We start from the raw sequence: 17,073 nt of genomic DNA, 5'->3' as shown, positions 1-17,073 counted from the left end.
TCAGGAGTGTGGTGTTCTAGAGGCAAAAACCTGTATTCGTTTTCTATTGGTGCTATAATAAATTATCACAAACATTGTGGCTGAAAACAACACAGATTTATCCTACAATTCTGTAGAAATCCTACATGCAACCAAAATCAAGGTGTTAGCAGGCTAAGTTCCTTCTTGGAGGCTGTTGGGCGAATCTGTTTCCTTGCCTTCTCCAGGTTCGAGGCTGCCGTCACTCCTTGGCTCCTGGCCCCTTCCCTCCACCTTCAAATAAATCTCTGATCCTTCTATCCTAGACACATCTCCCTCTGACCTCAGCTAGGAAAGGTTCTCTGCTTCTATGGATCCATGCTACTAGATCAGGCCTACCAAGATAATCCAAGATATTCTTCCCATCTCAAAATTCCGAACTTAATCACACCCACAAAGTCCCTTTGACATGTAGGATAACATTCACAGGTTCCAGGGATTTAGAACCTGGACATTTGAGGGGGGGTTAGGGGAGAAGGGCATTATTTTCCTACATGCAAATGAAGCATTTCAAAGAGGAAGTGGTCAACTGTACCATATGCTGACATGTCAAAGAAGTTATGAAGGTGGGCACAGTGGCTCATGCTCATCATCTCAGCACTCTGGGAAGCGGAGGCAGGGGGATCATTTGAGACCAGGAGCTCAAGACCAGCCTGGGCAACATAAAAAGACTATGTTTTGGCCAGGCACGGTAGCTCACGCCTGTAATCCCAGCACTTTGGGAGGCCGAGGTGGAGGGATCACTTGAGGTCAGGAGTTCAAGACCAGCCTGGCCAACATGGTGAAACTCCATCTCTACTAAAAATACAAAAATTAGCTGGGCGTGGTGGCACGTGCCTGTAGTCCCAGCTACTTGGGAGGCTGAGGCAGGAGAATTGCTTAAACCCAGGAGGTAGAGATTGCAGTGAGCCGAGATCGCGCCACGGCACTCCAGCCTGGGCCACAGAGCAAGACTCCATGTCCAAAAAAAAAAAAAAAGCTATGAAGACTATGTCTCTCCAAAAAAAAAAAAAAAAAAATTTTTTTTTTTTTTTGAGACAGACTTTCGCTCGTCACCCAGGCTGGAGTGCAATGGCACGATTCTCCTGCCTCAGCCTCCCGAGTAGCTGGGACTACAGGCATGTATCACCATGCCTGGCTAATTTTGTATTTTTAGAAGAGACGGGGTTTCGCCATGTTGGCCAGGCTGGTCTCGAACCCCTGGCCTCAGGTGATCCGCCCGCCTCGGCCTCCCGAAGTGCTGGGATTACAGGTGTGAGCCACCACACCCAACCAAAAAATTTTAATTAGCTGGGCACAGTGACATGCACGTGTAGTCCTAGCTACTCAGGAGGCTGAGGTAGGATCGTTTGAGCCCGAGTTCAAGGTTACGGTGAGCTATGATCATGCCACTACACTCCAGCCTGGGTGACAAAACAAGACCCTCAAAAAAAAGTTATGAGAATTGACCATCGGGGTGATCCTTTTTTTTTTTTTTTTTTTTTTTGAGACAGTCTTACTCTGTTGACCAGGTAGGAGCACAGAAGCATAATTTTGGCTCACTGCAACCTCTGCCTCCCAGGTTCAAGCGATTCTCATGCCTCAGCCACCCAGAGTAGCTGGGATTACAGGCGTGTGCCACCACATCCAGCTAATTTTGTATTTTCAGTAGAGACGGGGTTTCACCATGTTGGGAGGCTGGTCTTCAACTCCTGGCCTCATGTGATCTGTCTGCCTTGGCCTCCCAAAGTGCAGGCACGAGCCACTGCATCCAGCCTCTGGTGATCTTTAACACGGGCTGTTCTGTGGAGTCAAAATCCTCATTGGTGCAAGCGCAAAGGAGAGAAGTAGAGAGCATAGATAGATAACTCTCAACTTGTACTAGAGAAGAGCAAAGAAGCGGGATGACAGCTGAACGGGCAGATGCGGGGTCAAACAAGGACTTTTTTAAAATATGGAATACTAGCATGTTTATAAGCTCATGGGAATGATCTAGTAGGGGGAAAAGTTAATGAGCAGGACAGAGAAGGAAAATGGCTACACATCTGGGCCCTTTGAACAGGTAAGGGATGGAATTTAGCACACAAGTGGAAGAGCTTGCCTTAAATAGGGCAAGGACAGGCCGGGCAGTGGCTCATGCCTGTAATCCCAGCACTTTGGGAGGCCAAAGTAGGCAGATCATGAGGTCAGGAGTTTGAGACCAGCCTGACCAATATGGTGAAACCCCGTCTCTACTAAAAATACAAAAATTAGCTGGGCTTGGTGGCATGTGCCTGTAATCCCTGCTACTCAGGATGCTGAGGCAGGAGAATCGCTTGCTCCCGGGAGGCGGAAGTTGCAGTGAGCTGCGATTGCGCCACTGTACTCCAGCCTAGGTGACAGAGCAAGACTCAGTCTCAAAAAAAAAAAAAAAAAAAAAAAAAAATTGGGCAAGGACAGTCTGCCTATAGTAACTACAAGAAAGACAGTAGCACAGATGCAGGTGGGTGAGTAGATGTGATGGAAGGAGCTTGTGAAAACTTTACTTCTAAGTTTTAAAAAGTCATAAGCTGAGAGGATGGCAAAGGTGTTAAAAATTTAAGAGAAAGTGTAAATGGGATAGAGAAATGTACTAGAATTGAGAGGTTCTGAGGCTCATATGAGGTCATAGCTTTGGTTTTCAAGACAGGGTCTCGCTATGTTGCCCAGGATGGAGTGCAGTGGCTGTTCACGGGCACAATCATTTCACAATGTAGCCTCAAAACTCCTGGGCTCAAGTGATTCTCTTGCCTCAGCCTCCTGAGTAACTGAGACTTAATAGGAGCGTACCACCTGGCCCGGAGAGGTCATGACCTTAGAGAGACTGAATCAGCATGTTCAGTTGTGTAAGTACTTAAGTGCACAGAAAGTGGAGTACTGAACTTAACCAAAAATGGATTTTAGCCAGGGAAGTACAATGAAACAAGAGATGGGGCAAGGCTGAAAAGCTGATTGTCACAGTGCATCACAGAACCTAAGCTAGGTAATGAAGGACATGAAGAAGTGAAAAGAGGTGAAGAGAAGTGGCAGGATCAATGAATTCTAAGACTCGTCTTGCTGTCACCCAGGATGAAGTGCAGTGGCACAGTATCGGGTCACTGCAACCTCAGCCTCCCATGTTCAAGCAATCCTCTCACTTCAGCCTCCCGAGTAGCTGGGACTGTAGTCCAGATGGTAGTGCGCCACGACACCCGGTTAGTTTTTGTATTTTTTGTCAAGTTGGGGTTTGGCCATGTTGCCCAGGCTGTGGATCAATGTTCTATAAATAGTACTATAACCACCCACTGTAACTGTTTTATGTCTACATATCTGACACCCTCTCCAGACTGAGGTCCTCCAAAGTGAAATGAGTGTCGTATCTTTTCCTAGTATCTGAGCATGTTGTTAGCTGGGTGGATGGATGCTTCCCCATAGTGAAAGGGAAATTCCACACTCCCAAATCCTGATATATTAATACAGAGCTGTTACTTCCTCATTGTTCTTTAATACGAATTCAAGTACAAAGTTGCAATGCTTCACCAAAACCTATGGTATAAATAAGCTGGGTGCAGTGAGAGACTACTCAGAATGGCCATAGTATGCGATTATTGACTCTGTGAATAGCCACTGCACTCCAGCCTGGGAAGCACTGCATGACTCTGTCTCTAAAAAATAATAATCTATGGTATAAACCAAGCCTTTGACAAGATGCTGAATTCCTACAGGGTTGTATACAAGAACTGAACCAGAAAATGTACTAGATGTATCCCAGCTATGGTTAAGTTGGCTCTTACTGAACACCTCAGTGACATAAAATCTTTGAATTTCCAAGCCTCTATTTTACCTCCTTGCAGTAAACTAGCAGGACCCAAAACAGTCCTTGAAAATAGCAGGCTAAGAAAGGGGAACAGATATAAGTGAAATTCTGGTTTTTTTTTGGGACAGGGTGTCTGTCACCAAGGCTGGAGTACAGTGGCATGATCACAGCTCACTACAGCCTCAACCTCCTGGGCTCAAGTGTTCTTCTCACCTCAGCCTCCCAAGTAGCTGAGACTGCAAGCACACACCACCATGCCCAGCTAATTATTAAACATTTTTTTTTTGTAGAGATGGACTCACCACATTACCCAGGCTGGTCTTGAACTCCTGAGCTCAGGTGATCCGCCTGCCTTGGCCTTCCGAAGTGCTGGGATTATAGGCATGAGCCACTGCACCCAGCTTAAACTCCGCTTTATAAGCACAGACATAAACTCTTGAGGATGGAGGAAAAAAATGCACAAAGAGCGTGTAAAATATGTTTTATTGTTCTTTAAAAGGGTTCAGGGTTTGGTTTTAAATCAGGCTGCACACCTTTCAAATCAATCTGACATCTCTCTATGTCAAACTGGTTTCAGCCAGCAATACTTCATTAAATCGAAAAGAAAAAAATTGCTTTAATTTTAAGGAAAAAAATCCAGTTTTAAGAACAATTAACATTAGTCTTTAAAATAAAAGGAGGGCTAATGTTTCATGTTGCTTTATACATCCTTCTCCTCAATACAGAACCAGGAATGTAATTTTCCTAACTCAGGCAGGCACTGATACTGATGGACACTGTGCGTGCGTACACACACACACACACACACACGCACACGCACGCACACACACACACCCTCCCCCCAAACAACAAAATTCAGAGTATGTCAAAGGAAAAAGGTTTGTTATTGTATTGTTCAAAACCCAGTGGAATCAACACCATCTATCTTAGCTTAGCAGGTATGCTGTTTTGATCTTGAGTCTATATTAATGGAATCTATTGTTGCGTTCTGAAATAAAGAATTTTGGATATACCATTATGTTTTAAAGTCCTAGAAACAATTTCAAAAAGCATTATTTTGTTTTGTTTTCTGGGATGGGAGAGGAGAGAATCTACAGATTCACGTTTAGTTAAAAATCAAAACTCCAGCAATAGGAAATAGGCAGTTCACATAGCCAGTCAACATTTGAGGTATCATCAGTGTGAGACAAGGTCCTGGTCTGTTCCTACTGGCCTAGCTGACGCTAACAAAATGGGAGGCTTATGGCTCTGCACAGCAAATTCCAGCAGGATAAGATGACTTTAAGCCCATATTCAGAGCCCTAGAAGCAGGGCACTACTGAGTATGTAATATTTTGAGGTGAAAATAGTGCAAGAGCCCCTGATGGTGCCCCTCTACCTGCTTTGTCCATGCAGCCTGATCATAACTGCCTTCCACAAAGGAGCAGAAAAACAGCTTTTCTAGATCAGTACACTAAACCCAGCCAAGAATCTGCAAAAATGCTACTACACCGCTTCACAAGCAACACAGTCCCTTCACTGCTCATTGGGTTGCACAATGTCTCTCTTCTACCCTGTTATGGCCTGTGGACACATACTCACTAGGCATCACTGTTGGTTTTAAACCAGGGATTTTTTTTTTTTAAATCTCAAAAAACCTAGTAATAACAAGGCAATCAGTGGTTAAACTGAACTTTACATATAGGGGGCAGTTTGGAAAACACACACCACAAGCATTTCTCAAGTCGAAAATATGTGAATTTGCTGCTGCTCCTTTGACGGTTCCTGAAAATTCAGAGTACAAGTCCTAAAATAAGAATTTTAAGCTACCAGCATTCTCTGATACTAGACAGAAAATCAGAGTAACGCTACAGCCCACAATTCTACAGGGTGTAGAAAGTACGCTCACTGCCTGGACATCTTTATTGATGGCCTGGAGTCCTCCCTTTTAGAAGACAAGTTTCTGGGATATCCACTTAGCTTCACTGGTTAGGGAAGAGAAGAATTCGACTCTCAGGTAAGTTGAGAAGAGACTCCTCTTAAAATGCCATTTCTCCACTAATTTATCAAAATAAAAACAAAACAAAAGGCTCTTGGCTACTTTGCCTAGTATTAGATAGGGTTTTGAGGAAAAGAAACTAACATGAACACCCTTTCATCAGTAAAGACTAAAAACCACCTGGATCATTACATATATATCTGCTGTTTTTTGTTTCTTGTTTTTTTAATCTAAAAGTGCCCAGGTGGGCTTAAGGCTGCCAGACTGCACGCACATCTACAGCAACAAGGGCTTCTATTCCATCTACAACTTGGATCGGGGGAAAAGGGAGGTGTAGGAGAGGAAGGAAAAAAGAGGGGGAAAATATACCACCAACCCTCCCCCACAAAAAAAGGGAAAAAAAAAATCCCACCACAGGGAGATCTATGTGCCAAGCATAATGGAAGAGTGTGCTCCCCAAACAGATGGTTTTGCACAGGCTAATGTTCTGCTGGTTTTCCTTAGAGACCTATTTTGAAAAAGTTTAAAAAGACAGGAGATTTCAAAATAATTCAATCCTGGCAGAAATTCAAACTCCAAAACTAGGAGCAAAATCATCCTTCACTGAATTAATTCCTTTTCTCTTTCTCTTTTCTTAAACATTTTATTCATTTTATAGAGAGATTTCTTTTTTGTTTGCTTTTGTTCCAATCATTAGGAGAGTGGTTGAGGAGTACTGAATCCATCACTACTTTGATGACACAGGTAATATTCCAGATTCACATTTCCAGGTACCAAGAGTTCCCTCTAAATGGCACAATCAAGTCAGCCTTCGTTTACATTTCCTTCTACTGAACACAGCAATGCCCATTGGTATCTCTGAAGCGTAATCGCATCTTAGGTCGGTATTTCTCCAAATAAAGCAGCTGTTTGGAATTGAACGCTCCCCTTCTTTTTCTGAAAATACAAGAATGGCAAACTTCATCATGTAAAAAAAGAGCTGTCTGATTCACTGAAATGCATTATTTACATCCTAAAGCCTTTCTAATTCCACACAGCTGAAAACCAGCATATTTCCCATACTACAACAATTCTTAAAGAGCTAAGTTGCAACATGAACTTTCTAAGCCCTCCTAGAAGGAATAGAAAAATTTTTCTTGCTGACTGTCATTATAGTCTATTAACCATTTAATAAAGATCAGAATAGTTTATCCAGAAACATCTGACTACATTCTTCCAATTAGATTGATGTATTCTTCAGATTAGAGTTGGTAGCAAGTATTTAGGATGCTAAAAAATAATATTAAGATAAAGAAGCAGGCTCAAGACATACAAAGATAGCATTCCTTGAAATGTGTTACCTTCCTAGAGCCGCTACCATATATTTCATGCTCTCTGTCGCAAATAGTCTCTTCTTTCGTTTTCTTTTTTTAAAGGAAGGGTTGAAAGGGAAAGGGCAAGACAAAAATTGTCAAAGAATTCTGGATAACAAAATAGCATGATTCGTTATTCCAGATCAATGTTAAGATCCTGTCGGTGCACTACCATCCTGATTTTGTCCCTGAATAGATCTCTTAAGAGTCCCAGGTGAGGCCAGGCGTGGTGGCTCACGCCTGTAATCCCAGCACTTTGGGAGGCCGAGGTGGGCGGATCACGAGATCAGGAGATTGAGACCATCCTGGCCAACATGGTGAAACCCCGTCTACTAAAAATACAAAAATTAGCTGGGCGTGGTGGTGCATGCCTGTAGTCCCAGCTACTTGGGAGGCTGAGGCAGTAGAATCGCTTGAACCCAGGAGGCAGAGGTTGCAGTGAGCCGAGATCGAGCCACTGCACTCCAGCTTGAGCGACAGAGCGAGACTCTATCTCAAAAAAAAAAAAGAGTCTCAGGTGATTAACTGCTCCTCTACACATTCTTCTTGCCTCCTCCTAACAGAGAATTATATTTGGAAGGTATTTGGAATCTATTAAAAGGGGCATTTTTGAGATTCCTAGATACTGAAAACAATATACTGGACACAGTCTATAACGTCCAAATTAGAAAACTTTTGAATCTGGAAACCAGCTGTACTGAGTCTCTATCACTTGCTCTAAATTTTTTACATCTTCAAATAATACTTCAAGCCAAAAAAAGCAAATTATCCCATACTATAAATGAATATCCCTTCCATAATTCCTTCCTCATGCATGATCTTGCTTTCTGTGTTTCTGAACACAAAACTTCATACTCACTGTCTTATAAACTGAACTGCATCTTCGTACTTCATTCCACATTCAATCAAAGCAAGTGCAACCAGCACAGGCGCCCTGCAGAAAGAAACCTGTATGTAAGTATCCATAAGTCTTGGAGTGAAAGGATTTTTAAAAACCTGTAACTGCATATTACCAATGCAACGCATGAGCTTTCTTCTTCCTGTATACTAAAGTAGCTGGTATCTGCCTAATACAGTAAATATATCTCATCATCATTAATTCTATGATTTTTTTTTTTTTTTTTTGGCGGGGCAGGGGACAGGGTCTCGCTCTATCACCCAGGCCAGAGTGCAGTGGCACAATCATGGCTCACGGCAGCCTCAACCTCCCAAAGCTCAGGTGATCCTCCTGCCTCAGTTCCTCAAATAGCTGGAACTATAGGTGCCCGCCACCATGCCCAGCTAATTTTTGATTTTTAGTAGTTAGTAGAGACGGGGTTTCTCCGTGTTACCCAGTCTGCTCTTGAACTCCTAGGCTCAAGCAATCTGCCTGCCTCCGCCTCCCAAAGTGCTGGGATTACAGGCGTGAACCATAGCGCCCAGCCTGATTATCTACTTTTAGTAAAGCACTAAATTCTAAATCTTAAGAAATCTTTACTCTTTAAAACATCACATTATATATTAAATTTTCTCATCACTACATATGATCAAAAATCCTTCATTGGCCTTTAGCCATTATCACAGTAAAATAAATGACCAAACATATTACTTATCTCCAATGTGTCAGAATTTTCATTACCAATTGATTTTAATATTTCCTTATCAAATGCTAAAAAGGTGCTAGACTTTTTCAAGAAAATCCTTTTGATGAGCTAGGAAAATGCCCAAGAATTGATGACTAGAAGAAGTTCTATCTTTTTAAAAAAATTTAACAAAGGAAATGATGTTTTTATAAAGCCCATTACAGGGCACCAATTTTGGGCTACCTAAAACTAGGATAGCTACTAGTTATACTGCCAAGTCAAGTTACAACATTATCTTCAACCTTCAGGATAAGGACTAAAACTTCTAACCTTATGAACAAACAGTACCACACTACAAAAAAGGAAAATAGCAAACAAAAGGGCAGAGCAGAACTAACAGCTTGAGTCACCACCACCTTGAGGCAATGGCAGCCTACACTAATGTTTTGAGTCAAAGTGTGCATCCTAAATTGGCATTTAATCTGCTGCTGATGACAGCGTTGCAACACCATTCTAAGCAATGCTCAGGGGGAAAGGTTTTAAGATCAAAGTCAATTCTTGTCCATACATCTTCTTTCAAGAGTTTAAAGTTCAGATATCTGCTCTCTATTAACTTCCCATTCATTTCAGTCCAAAATTAACCATGTATAGATTCATCAAACTCTAAAATTATTTTAATTTTGTTGCCAATTTCAGTGACCTGAACTTTTGATTACTTGAAATAGGGAGAAAAATAAAACACCCACTAAATCCAGGCTGGCATCGGAATCAGACAACCAGATGAAATGAACAGGCTCTTTTGAGAAATCATTACACTAGTTTTTCCTCTCATTTCCTTTCCTTTCAGGTAATTTAATGTTATTTAGTATAATATATGCAAATGTCTACCAAAGTGAAACTTTCAACTAACTTAGGCATGGTAATGAATTCAGACAAAAAGAGTAATAAAGGTAAGAGTTTACCTTCCCAATCCTGCAACACAATGCACTGCAACACAGCAACCTGGCTCTTCACGAAATTTGGTTTTTAACAGGTTTAACCAATCATCTACTATCTGATTAGGGGGTGGAGCTCCATCATCAAATGGCCAATCCTGAAAAGAAATGACCTTTTACATTAAACTGGTATTTTCTCCATGATTAACATCCTAATACAGAATACCTGCACACAGTACACACGGCAGGCCTAACTGAACTAACTGCACTATATATACCTATTGTTAACACAATTCTGATCATTGCTGTAAAATGATCCAGGATTGAAATTAAAGTTTGCCAAATAAATTAGCCTTCTCAATGCAGTGTCGCACACATCTGAATTTACAAAAACTTACAGAAATCTCTATCAGAGTCATAAGAGCTAGTGTTCTCCCAAATATGATATCTGAATAGAGTAGTAATTAGACATAATAGACAAAACTGCAATTAAAGCCAAGACAAAGTAACAGAGGACACAGCACATGTCAACATGATTTAAAAGTCCACTCTGGCAAAGCATACCAACTGGTGTCTCATTGGTCTCTACAGATAATTCAAGATTATAATTCAAGATAACTAAGTTATGACATCTTTAGAGAAAGGTTATCTGATAAGAAATCTCCAATAGTTAGGAAATCATAACAGAAACAAACTACCATCTTTGTGCTTATTAAAAGGCAAGCACAAGTATTTTTAAAGTGCTTACTAAATTATATATGTCCCCATTTAACAAGGACAGTGCTGCATGACAGGGTCCTGGGCAAATGGAGACCATTTTGTCAAGTATCCCTTTCTCCTTCTGTATTCACCTATTTGGGCTATCTTTCAATTAAGACTAATCCCATGAGCATTCACAGTATAGGCAGGGGTTTATCTTCCTCACTACTTAGCAAGAGGTCCTAAGAAACCAACACAAATGGGGAGTGGAGGAGGGGGACTGGGGGCTGACATTTTACAAGCCTTCCCTCCTGCCATCTAAGCTCCAAAGATAGAAATGCAAAAACACTGTTAGGAATTTTTTTTAAAAACATAAGGCTATTCTAATGAGATTGGATAAGGACACTTTAAGATATCAGGGGAGGAAAAAGAGAAAAGTGACAGCATTAAATTGATTCTGCATTCATTATTGGCACCACTAGAACACTTCATGTAGCCCATTAGCCAAAACAGTACATGTCTGAGTTGACAACTACGCCCCATAATTAAAGGACTGTCCGTGTTATTATAAATGTCACTAGAGAGTTTAACTGTAAATAGCAATAAAACCAGTACCTTAGTCAAGAGCTTACTTCCTCTAATACTCCCTAAAATGGACCTAGTTAAGAAACAATATAAAACATGCTTCACTTACTCATATAAGTAGTGTCTATTTTTTAAAAAATCATTAATCATTTAGAAACATCTGAACCTCAAATTGATACAGCTAAAACCACCATTAGTCTATTCCAATGTGTGTCTGGTTTGCAAGAGCATTCAGAGGACTGACAGGCCTTATTTGGGGATATCCTCTTACCATGAAATGTTCCAAAACCCTCTTCACCTAGCAAAATTAGATTAATTCTTAAAATCTCTGTCTGGGAAAAGGAAATTCCAAGCTTAAGGCTAAATGCCCTTGTTTTTTCAAGTGTAAGTTAAACCTTTCATTTTATCTGATCATAGCTATTTATTTATTTGTTTGTTTGTTTTTAATGACTTGTTTTCCTCTGGGTAGATACCCAGTAATGGGATTGCTGGATCAAATGATAGTTCTACTTTTAGTTCTTTAAGGAATCTCCACACTGTTTTCTATAGTGGTTGTACTAGTTTACATTCCCACCAGCAGTGTACAAGTGTTCCCTTTTCACCACATCCCTGACAACATCTATTTTTTTTTTAATTTTTTGATTATGGCCATTCTTACAGGAGTAAGGTGGTATCATATTGTACTTTTGATTTGCATTTCCCAGATCACAGCTATTTAAAACAAAAAAAAAAAAACCTAAATTTAAAGGCCTGGAATAAATCTTAGGCCTACCATTATCTTCTACAAACTAGTTCAAGTTCTTTAGTTCATTTCTATTTCACAAAGATGTCTACCAACATTACTGACTCAAACAGACTATGGTCAATCCAGTCATTTTCTCACTCTGCCATCTGTCAAAACAAGTTGATTTTTGCTCACTAGAGAACATATTCATAATGCAGCAAAATAAACTTGTATGCAGCTTATTTTCAGAAGTTTAAATTTTATTACTACTTTTTAAACACAGGGCTGCATTTGACACGTTTACACTCATTCCCAGTGATTTCCAGCAGTGGACAGTAAAGTCATTTAGAAATTTGACTGGAAGCAAATTATTACCATGCCAAACTATTAAAACACATTATTGACTGATTGATTGACAAGGTCTCTGTCACCCAAGCTGGAGCACAGCAGCACAATCATGGCTCACTGCAGCCTTGACCTCCCGGGTTCAGGTGATCCTCCCACCTCAACCTCCCAAGTAGCTGGGAGTATAGGTGCATACCATCACGTCCAGCTAATTTTTGTATTTTTCGGAGAGACAGGGTTTCACCATGTTGCCCCACTAGTCTTGGAACTCCTGGACTCAAGTGATCCACCCACCTTGGCCTCCCAGAGTGGTGGGAACAGGCATGAGCCACCACACAGGGCCCTAAAACACATTTTTTTAAAACACATTTGGCTATTTAGTTTTTATTTTCACCAAAATGGACATGAGGAAACTATGGATCAGATATAAGAGGACTGCCTTACCAATAGGTCATTATTCTTTTTGCATCAACTGCCTTCCCAACCACTGACCAATATAATAAAGACTACAGAACTACCTCTCAATAAGAAGCAGGAACATAACCTTAAACCAGTATCTTCCTTATTACGTTCTTCCTACCTAACTCCTTATAAAATCTCCAGTTCTCTTCCTACTACATAACCTTCCCAAAATCAAACCAACAGCTCAAAGACATCTAAAAGTACAAGATCATTTCATTACGTGCTCCTAAAAGCTGCTCCTACAACTTAGACAACTACTTAGGGAAGAAAGAATAAAATGTTAACTAATCTGACGCTCCCATTTGCTATAAGGAAACAGCCTATTTTGATGCTAAAAAGGAACTTAATTTAAAATAATTCCAATCACTTTGTGCTCAAATTGAGCTAGATAAGAAATCTAATCACACTAAAGCTCCTCAGAAACCTAACAAAAAGTATCAGAAACTATGCTGATTACTCTGGAGCAAGACGCCTTCTACCTCTCCTCATCCTCTTATCCCACCTTTTTGCCTCCTACAAATTATCCACAAAATATTAAGTAACTAATCTTGTACTTGCAAAGTGGCAGAGTTCCACATGGACTTAAGAATGTCTGATGGAAATTACTTTCATTATATTCAAATTAGTAGCCTAGAAACAAAAGCTAAATATTGCATTAATTTCCTAAAAAATAAAACTTGCAAATTTACATGTTGTTAAAATAAGAGCACACTGAATTTTGCTTTTTATTAGTTGAAAATACTATGATTTGCAGGCTTTAAGAGCACAAATGAACAAAACTGCCAATTTGTTAATCCAAAAGAATTTGAAAGATTGCTATCAATAATGTATTTTCCACTACAACCTTAAAAAAATCCAAAAGTATTACTGCCAGGGTTTTTTTGTTTTTGTTTTTGAGACAAGGTCTTACTCTGTCATCCAGGCTGGAGTGCAGTGGCATAATCAAGGCTCACTGCAACCTTGACCTCCCAGGCTCAGGCGATCCTCTCACTTCAGCCTCCCAAGTAGCTGGGACTACAGATGTGTGCCACCGTGCCCACCTAATACCAAGTTTTAAATTTTTTTTTTCTTTTTTGAGACGGGGTTTCCCTCTGTCACCCAGGCTGGAATGTGGTGGCGTGGCCACAGCTCACTGCAGTCTCAACCACCTGGGCTCAAGTGATTCCCTCACCTCAAAAACCCAAGTAGCTGGGACCACAGGTGTGCACCAACATGCCCCACCAGTTTTTTAATTATCTGTACAGATGAGATCTCGCCACATTGCCCAGGCTGGTCTTGAACTCCTGGGTTCAAGTGATCTTCCCACGATATTGGGATTATAGGTGTGAGCCAGTGCACCTGGCCTAGTTTTATAAATATTTATGTTTGAAAGATACAACTTGTTTTGAAAAATTTAAATACTACACACTCACTAGAACGTGGATTCCTTCTTTTTCAACTGGAGCTTTATCATATGTAGCATCACAAACTCGAACCAAAGTCGTCACTCCATACTTCTTAAGTTCCTTTAAAAAAAAAAAAAAATTATAATGGAACTTGTTTTTGAAACCTACAGCCAAAAATGTAGAAATGTACTATTATAGGCCGGGCGGGGTGGTTCACGCCTATAATCCCAGCACTTTGGGAGGCCTGAGGCGGGCATATCACAAGGTAAGGAGTTCAAGACCAGCCTGACCAACATAGTGAAACCCCGTCTCTATTAAAAATACAAAGATCAGCTGAGTGTGGTGGCACGGGCCTGTAATCCCAGCTACTCAGGAGGCTGAGGCAGGAGAATCGTTTGAACCCAGGAGGCAGATACTGCAGTGAGCCGAGATCGTGTCACTGCACTCCAGCCTGGGCGACAGAGCGAGACTCCGTCTCCAAAAAAAAAAAAAAAGAAAAAAAGAAATGTACTATTATAAATTAAAACAATGAGATACATTTTTAGACAAAGATCAGAACTGTTCTCATTGTGGTTATATATTCAATGGACACTCATGAAATCTCAGTGGCAGTGTAAGACTCACCTTTCTAAAGGGCAATTTGGTAGCATAACGTGAAAACTTATACAAAAGTTCACACACACTGCAACCTCAAAATTCTACTTCTGGGAGTTTATACAAAAGAAATAATTAAAGACATATACAAAGATTTAGGTAACAGCACGTTCACCGCAAACTGGAATGGTGAAAAATTAGAAACCACATTAATGGTCCAAAAATAAGGGAATGATTAAAGAAGTATGGCACATCCATATAGTGAACACTATGACAGCTATAAAAACAATACCAAGGAAGACGGGGAAAGATTTTAAAAAATATATAGTGTGATCCTATCTGTATGTGTATTTATGCATACAGATATATGCAGAGAAAACATCTAGAAGCCAGTTATTAACAATTAAATGTTGTTAAATTCTTTTTGCTTATGTTTCTTTATATTTTTATGAAAGAAACATGCTTTTTTAAAAGAAATAAAATTCTGAAATTAAGAAAAAAAGTGGTATATTAAAAAGACAGCTAATGCAGTTATAGCCAGAAGCCTTGCTCCTTTAAAACTCTCCCTACGGTGAATCCCTAACCCAGTGACTACCTGTCTTCAAGGGGCTACCAATATCTTTTTTATAGTTGCAGGAGGACAGTGGCCTGTGCCACTTCTGGAGACTATGGCCAAGGAATCCACAGGTTGAAAATAGTACCACATAATTCAGCCAGGCTTAAAGGTGACTGAACAATCTGAGGGCATACAGGCCTAGAATCAACTTGTACACTGTGTATACAAAGTTAAGAAGCTCAGGGAATTATAAGTATAAATAAGCAGGCACAGTGATATCCTATAAGAAGGGTCCATCATTTAGTTATCTGAAGTGTAAAATTATTTTAATTGCTAAAGGACTTCATTTTTCACAAAAAGGCCTTCTTATAATACAGACTCAAGGAAGGTAGAAGTATTGTCAGGAATTTTAAAAATGTTTCAAAATACAAATAAAATCCCATTAAACTAAACTCTGTAATAGCCAATTCATTGAAAAGTTGTGATAAAATTTTTTATGGTATTTGTGACCTTAAGCAAGTCAAAACCTCTTTTGGTCTCAGTTTTCCCATCTATAAAATGAAAATCACTAAGAGTTCACCCACCTTTCTAACTCTACTCCATAAATACAGCAAGAAAAATCATTTAAACTCAACAACCCAAGAATGATTAAAAAGCTTATGTTCTGGTCAGGTGCAGTGGCTCACGCCTGTAATCCCAGCATTTTGGGAGGCCGAGGCAGGCGGATCACGAGGTCAAGAGATCAAGACCATCCTGGCCAACACGGTGAAACTTCGTCTCTACTAAAAATACAAAAATTAGCTGGGTGTGGTGGCGCGCGCCTGTAGTCCCAGCTACTTGGGAGCTGAGGCAGGAGAATCGCTTAAACCTGGGAGGTGCAGGTTGCGGTGAGCCAAGATCGTGCCACTGCACTCCGTCTCAAAAAAAAAAAAAAAAAAAAAGGGGCTGGGCACGGTCGCTCATGCCTGTAATCCCAGCACTTTGGGAGGCCGAGGTGACAGATCACAAGGTCAGGAAATCAAGACCATCCTGGCTAACATGGTGAAATCCCGTCTCTACTAGAAATACAAAAAATTAGCCGGGAGTGGTGGCAGGTGCCTGTAGTCCCAGCTACCAGGGAGGCTGAGGCAGGAGAATGGCGTGAACCCGGGAGGCGGAGCTTGCAGTGAGCTGAGATAGTGCCACTGCACTCCAGCCTGGTGAAGAGCGAGACTCCGTCTCCAAAAAAAAAAAAAAAGCTTATGTTCAAATGCTTGCTCAAAGAAGTACAAAGAGTTTTTTCTCCTACCAATAGAAAAAATATTAAGGATCTGACATAAAAATACTACCTCTACCACCTTTCCTTCACCCAAGTTTCTGGACCCTTGTATACGATTATTACAACGAAGTAGTCTGGGGGTGCCTTTTCATCAAAGGTGGTTAGAATATCTGAAGTACATACAGAATGGTTTTTAGTGTCAGACACCTAGGCAAGTACATTAGTTCCACCACATACTATGCGCCATTAGGCAAATTACTAAATGGCTCTGAACCTGTTTCCTCATTGGTAAGAGGGAAATAATGGTATCTACACCTCATAGGGTTTTTGTATTTGTGACCTCAAGCACAAACATTGCTCGTTGCATAATGTGTAACACTGTTTATTATAATGCTAGGTGCATATTGTGGTCAATAAATGTTAATTATCATTACTGAATGTTTGACCAAAAAAACCTGTCAATAAATGTAGAAAGAACACAGAGAAAACAGTACTAGATATCTCTACAGTCCCCAAATTTCATAAAATGTTCTTGAAAAAATCTGCTGTAACTAACCCAACCCAATTCAAACCAGGATTGGCAGGATGACTCCAAATACAGAAATAAATGGCTTTGTGCTAAGAGAATTTTTTAATGGGATTTTACCTAGAAATCAATCCAAAAAGTAGACCATGCTACAATCTTACCTCTGTGAACTTGTTGAGAGTAGCATTGGTAGGGTTGTGAGTTATCAGAAAACGCATGTTCTCATAGGAGATCTCCACAGGGGCTGGACGGTTCATTATGGCAAATAAAAAGTGTGAGCGTGCGTGTGAGTGTGATGGGG

At 40.4% G+C, this 17,073-nt stretch overlaps 1 protein-coding gene across 2 annotated transcripts; it reads right to left on the bottom strand.

The window, feature by feature from the left end:
- Nucleotides 1-4,275: 4,275 nt before the first annotated feature.
- PTP4A2 (protein tyrosine phosphatase 4A2) lies at nt 4,276-17,067 on the bottom strand. Of its 2 annotated transcripts, XM_019014331.4 has the most exons (5): nt 16,934-17,067; nt 13,866-13,958; nt 9,666-9,796; nt 8,001-8,075; nt 4,276-6,725 (listed from the first exon to the last, which is right to left on the bottom strand). In XM_019014331.4, the coding sequence occupies exons 1-5, from the start codon at nt 17,027-17,029 to the stop codon at nt 6,617-6,619; spliced, it is 504 nt and encodes a 167-aa protein (XP_018869876.1). In that variant the 5' UTR covers nt 17,030-17,067; the 3' UTR covers nt 4,276-6,616. The 2 variants fall into 2 exon arrangements, with proteins under 2 accessions (XP_018869876.1, XP_018869882.1); XM_019014337.4 differs by lacking the exon at nt 13,866-13,958 and having other exon boundaries at nt 16,934-17,061.
- Nucleotides 17,068-17,073: the final 6 nt, after the last annotated feature.

The sequence above is a fragment of the Gorilla gorilla genome, chromosome 1 (genome assembly GCF_029281585.2).
Source record: "Gorilla gorilla gorilla isolate KB3781 chromosome 1, NHGRI_mGorGor1-v2.1_pri, whole genome shotgun sequence".
Lineage (NCBI taxonomy): Eukaryota > Metazoa > Chordata > Mammalia > Primates > Hominidae > Gorilla > Gorilla gorilla.
Note: the sequence above shows the minus strand (reverse complement) of the source record. Positions and strands in the feature narration are given on the sequence as shown.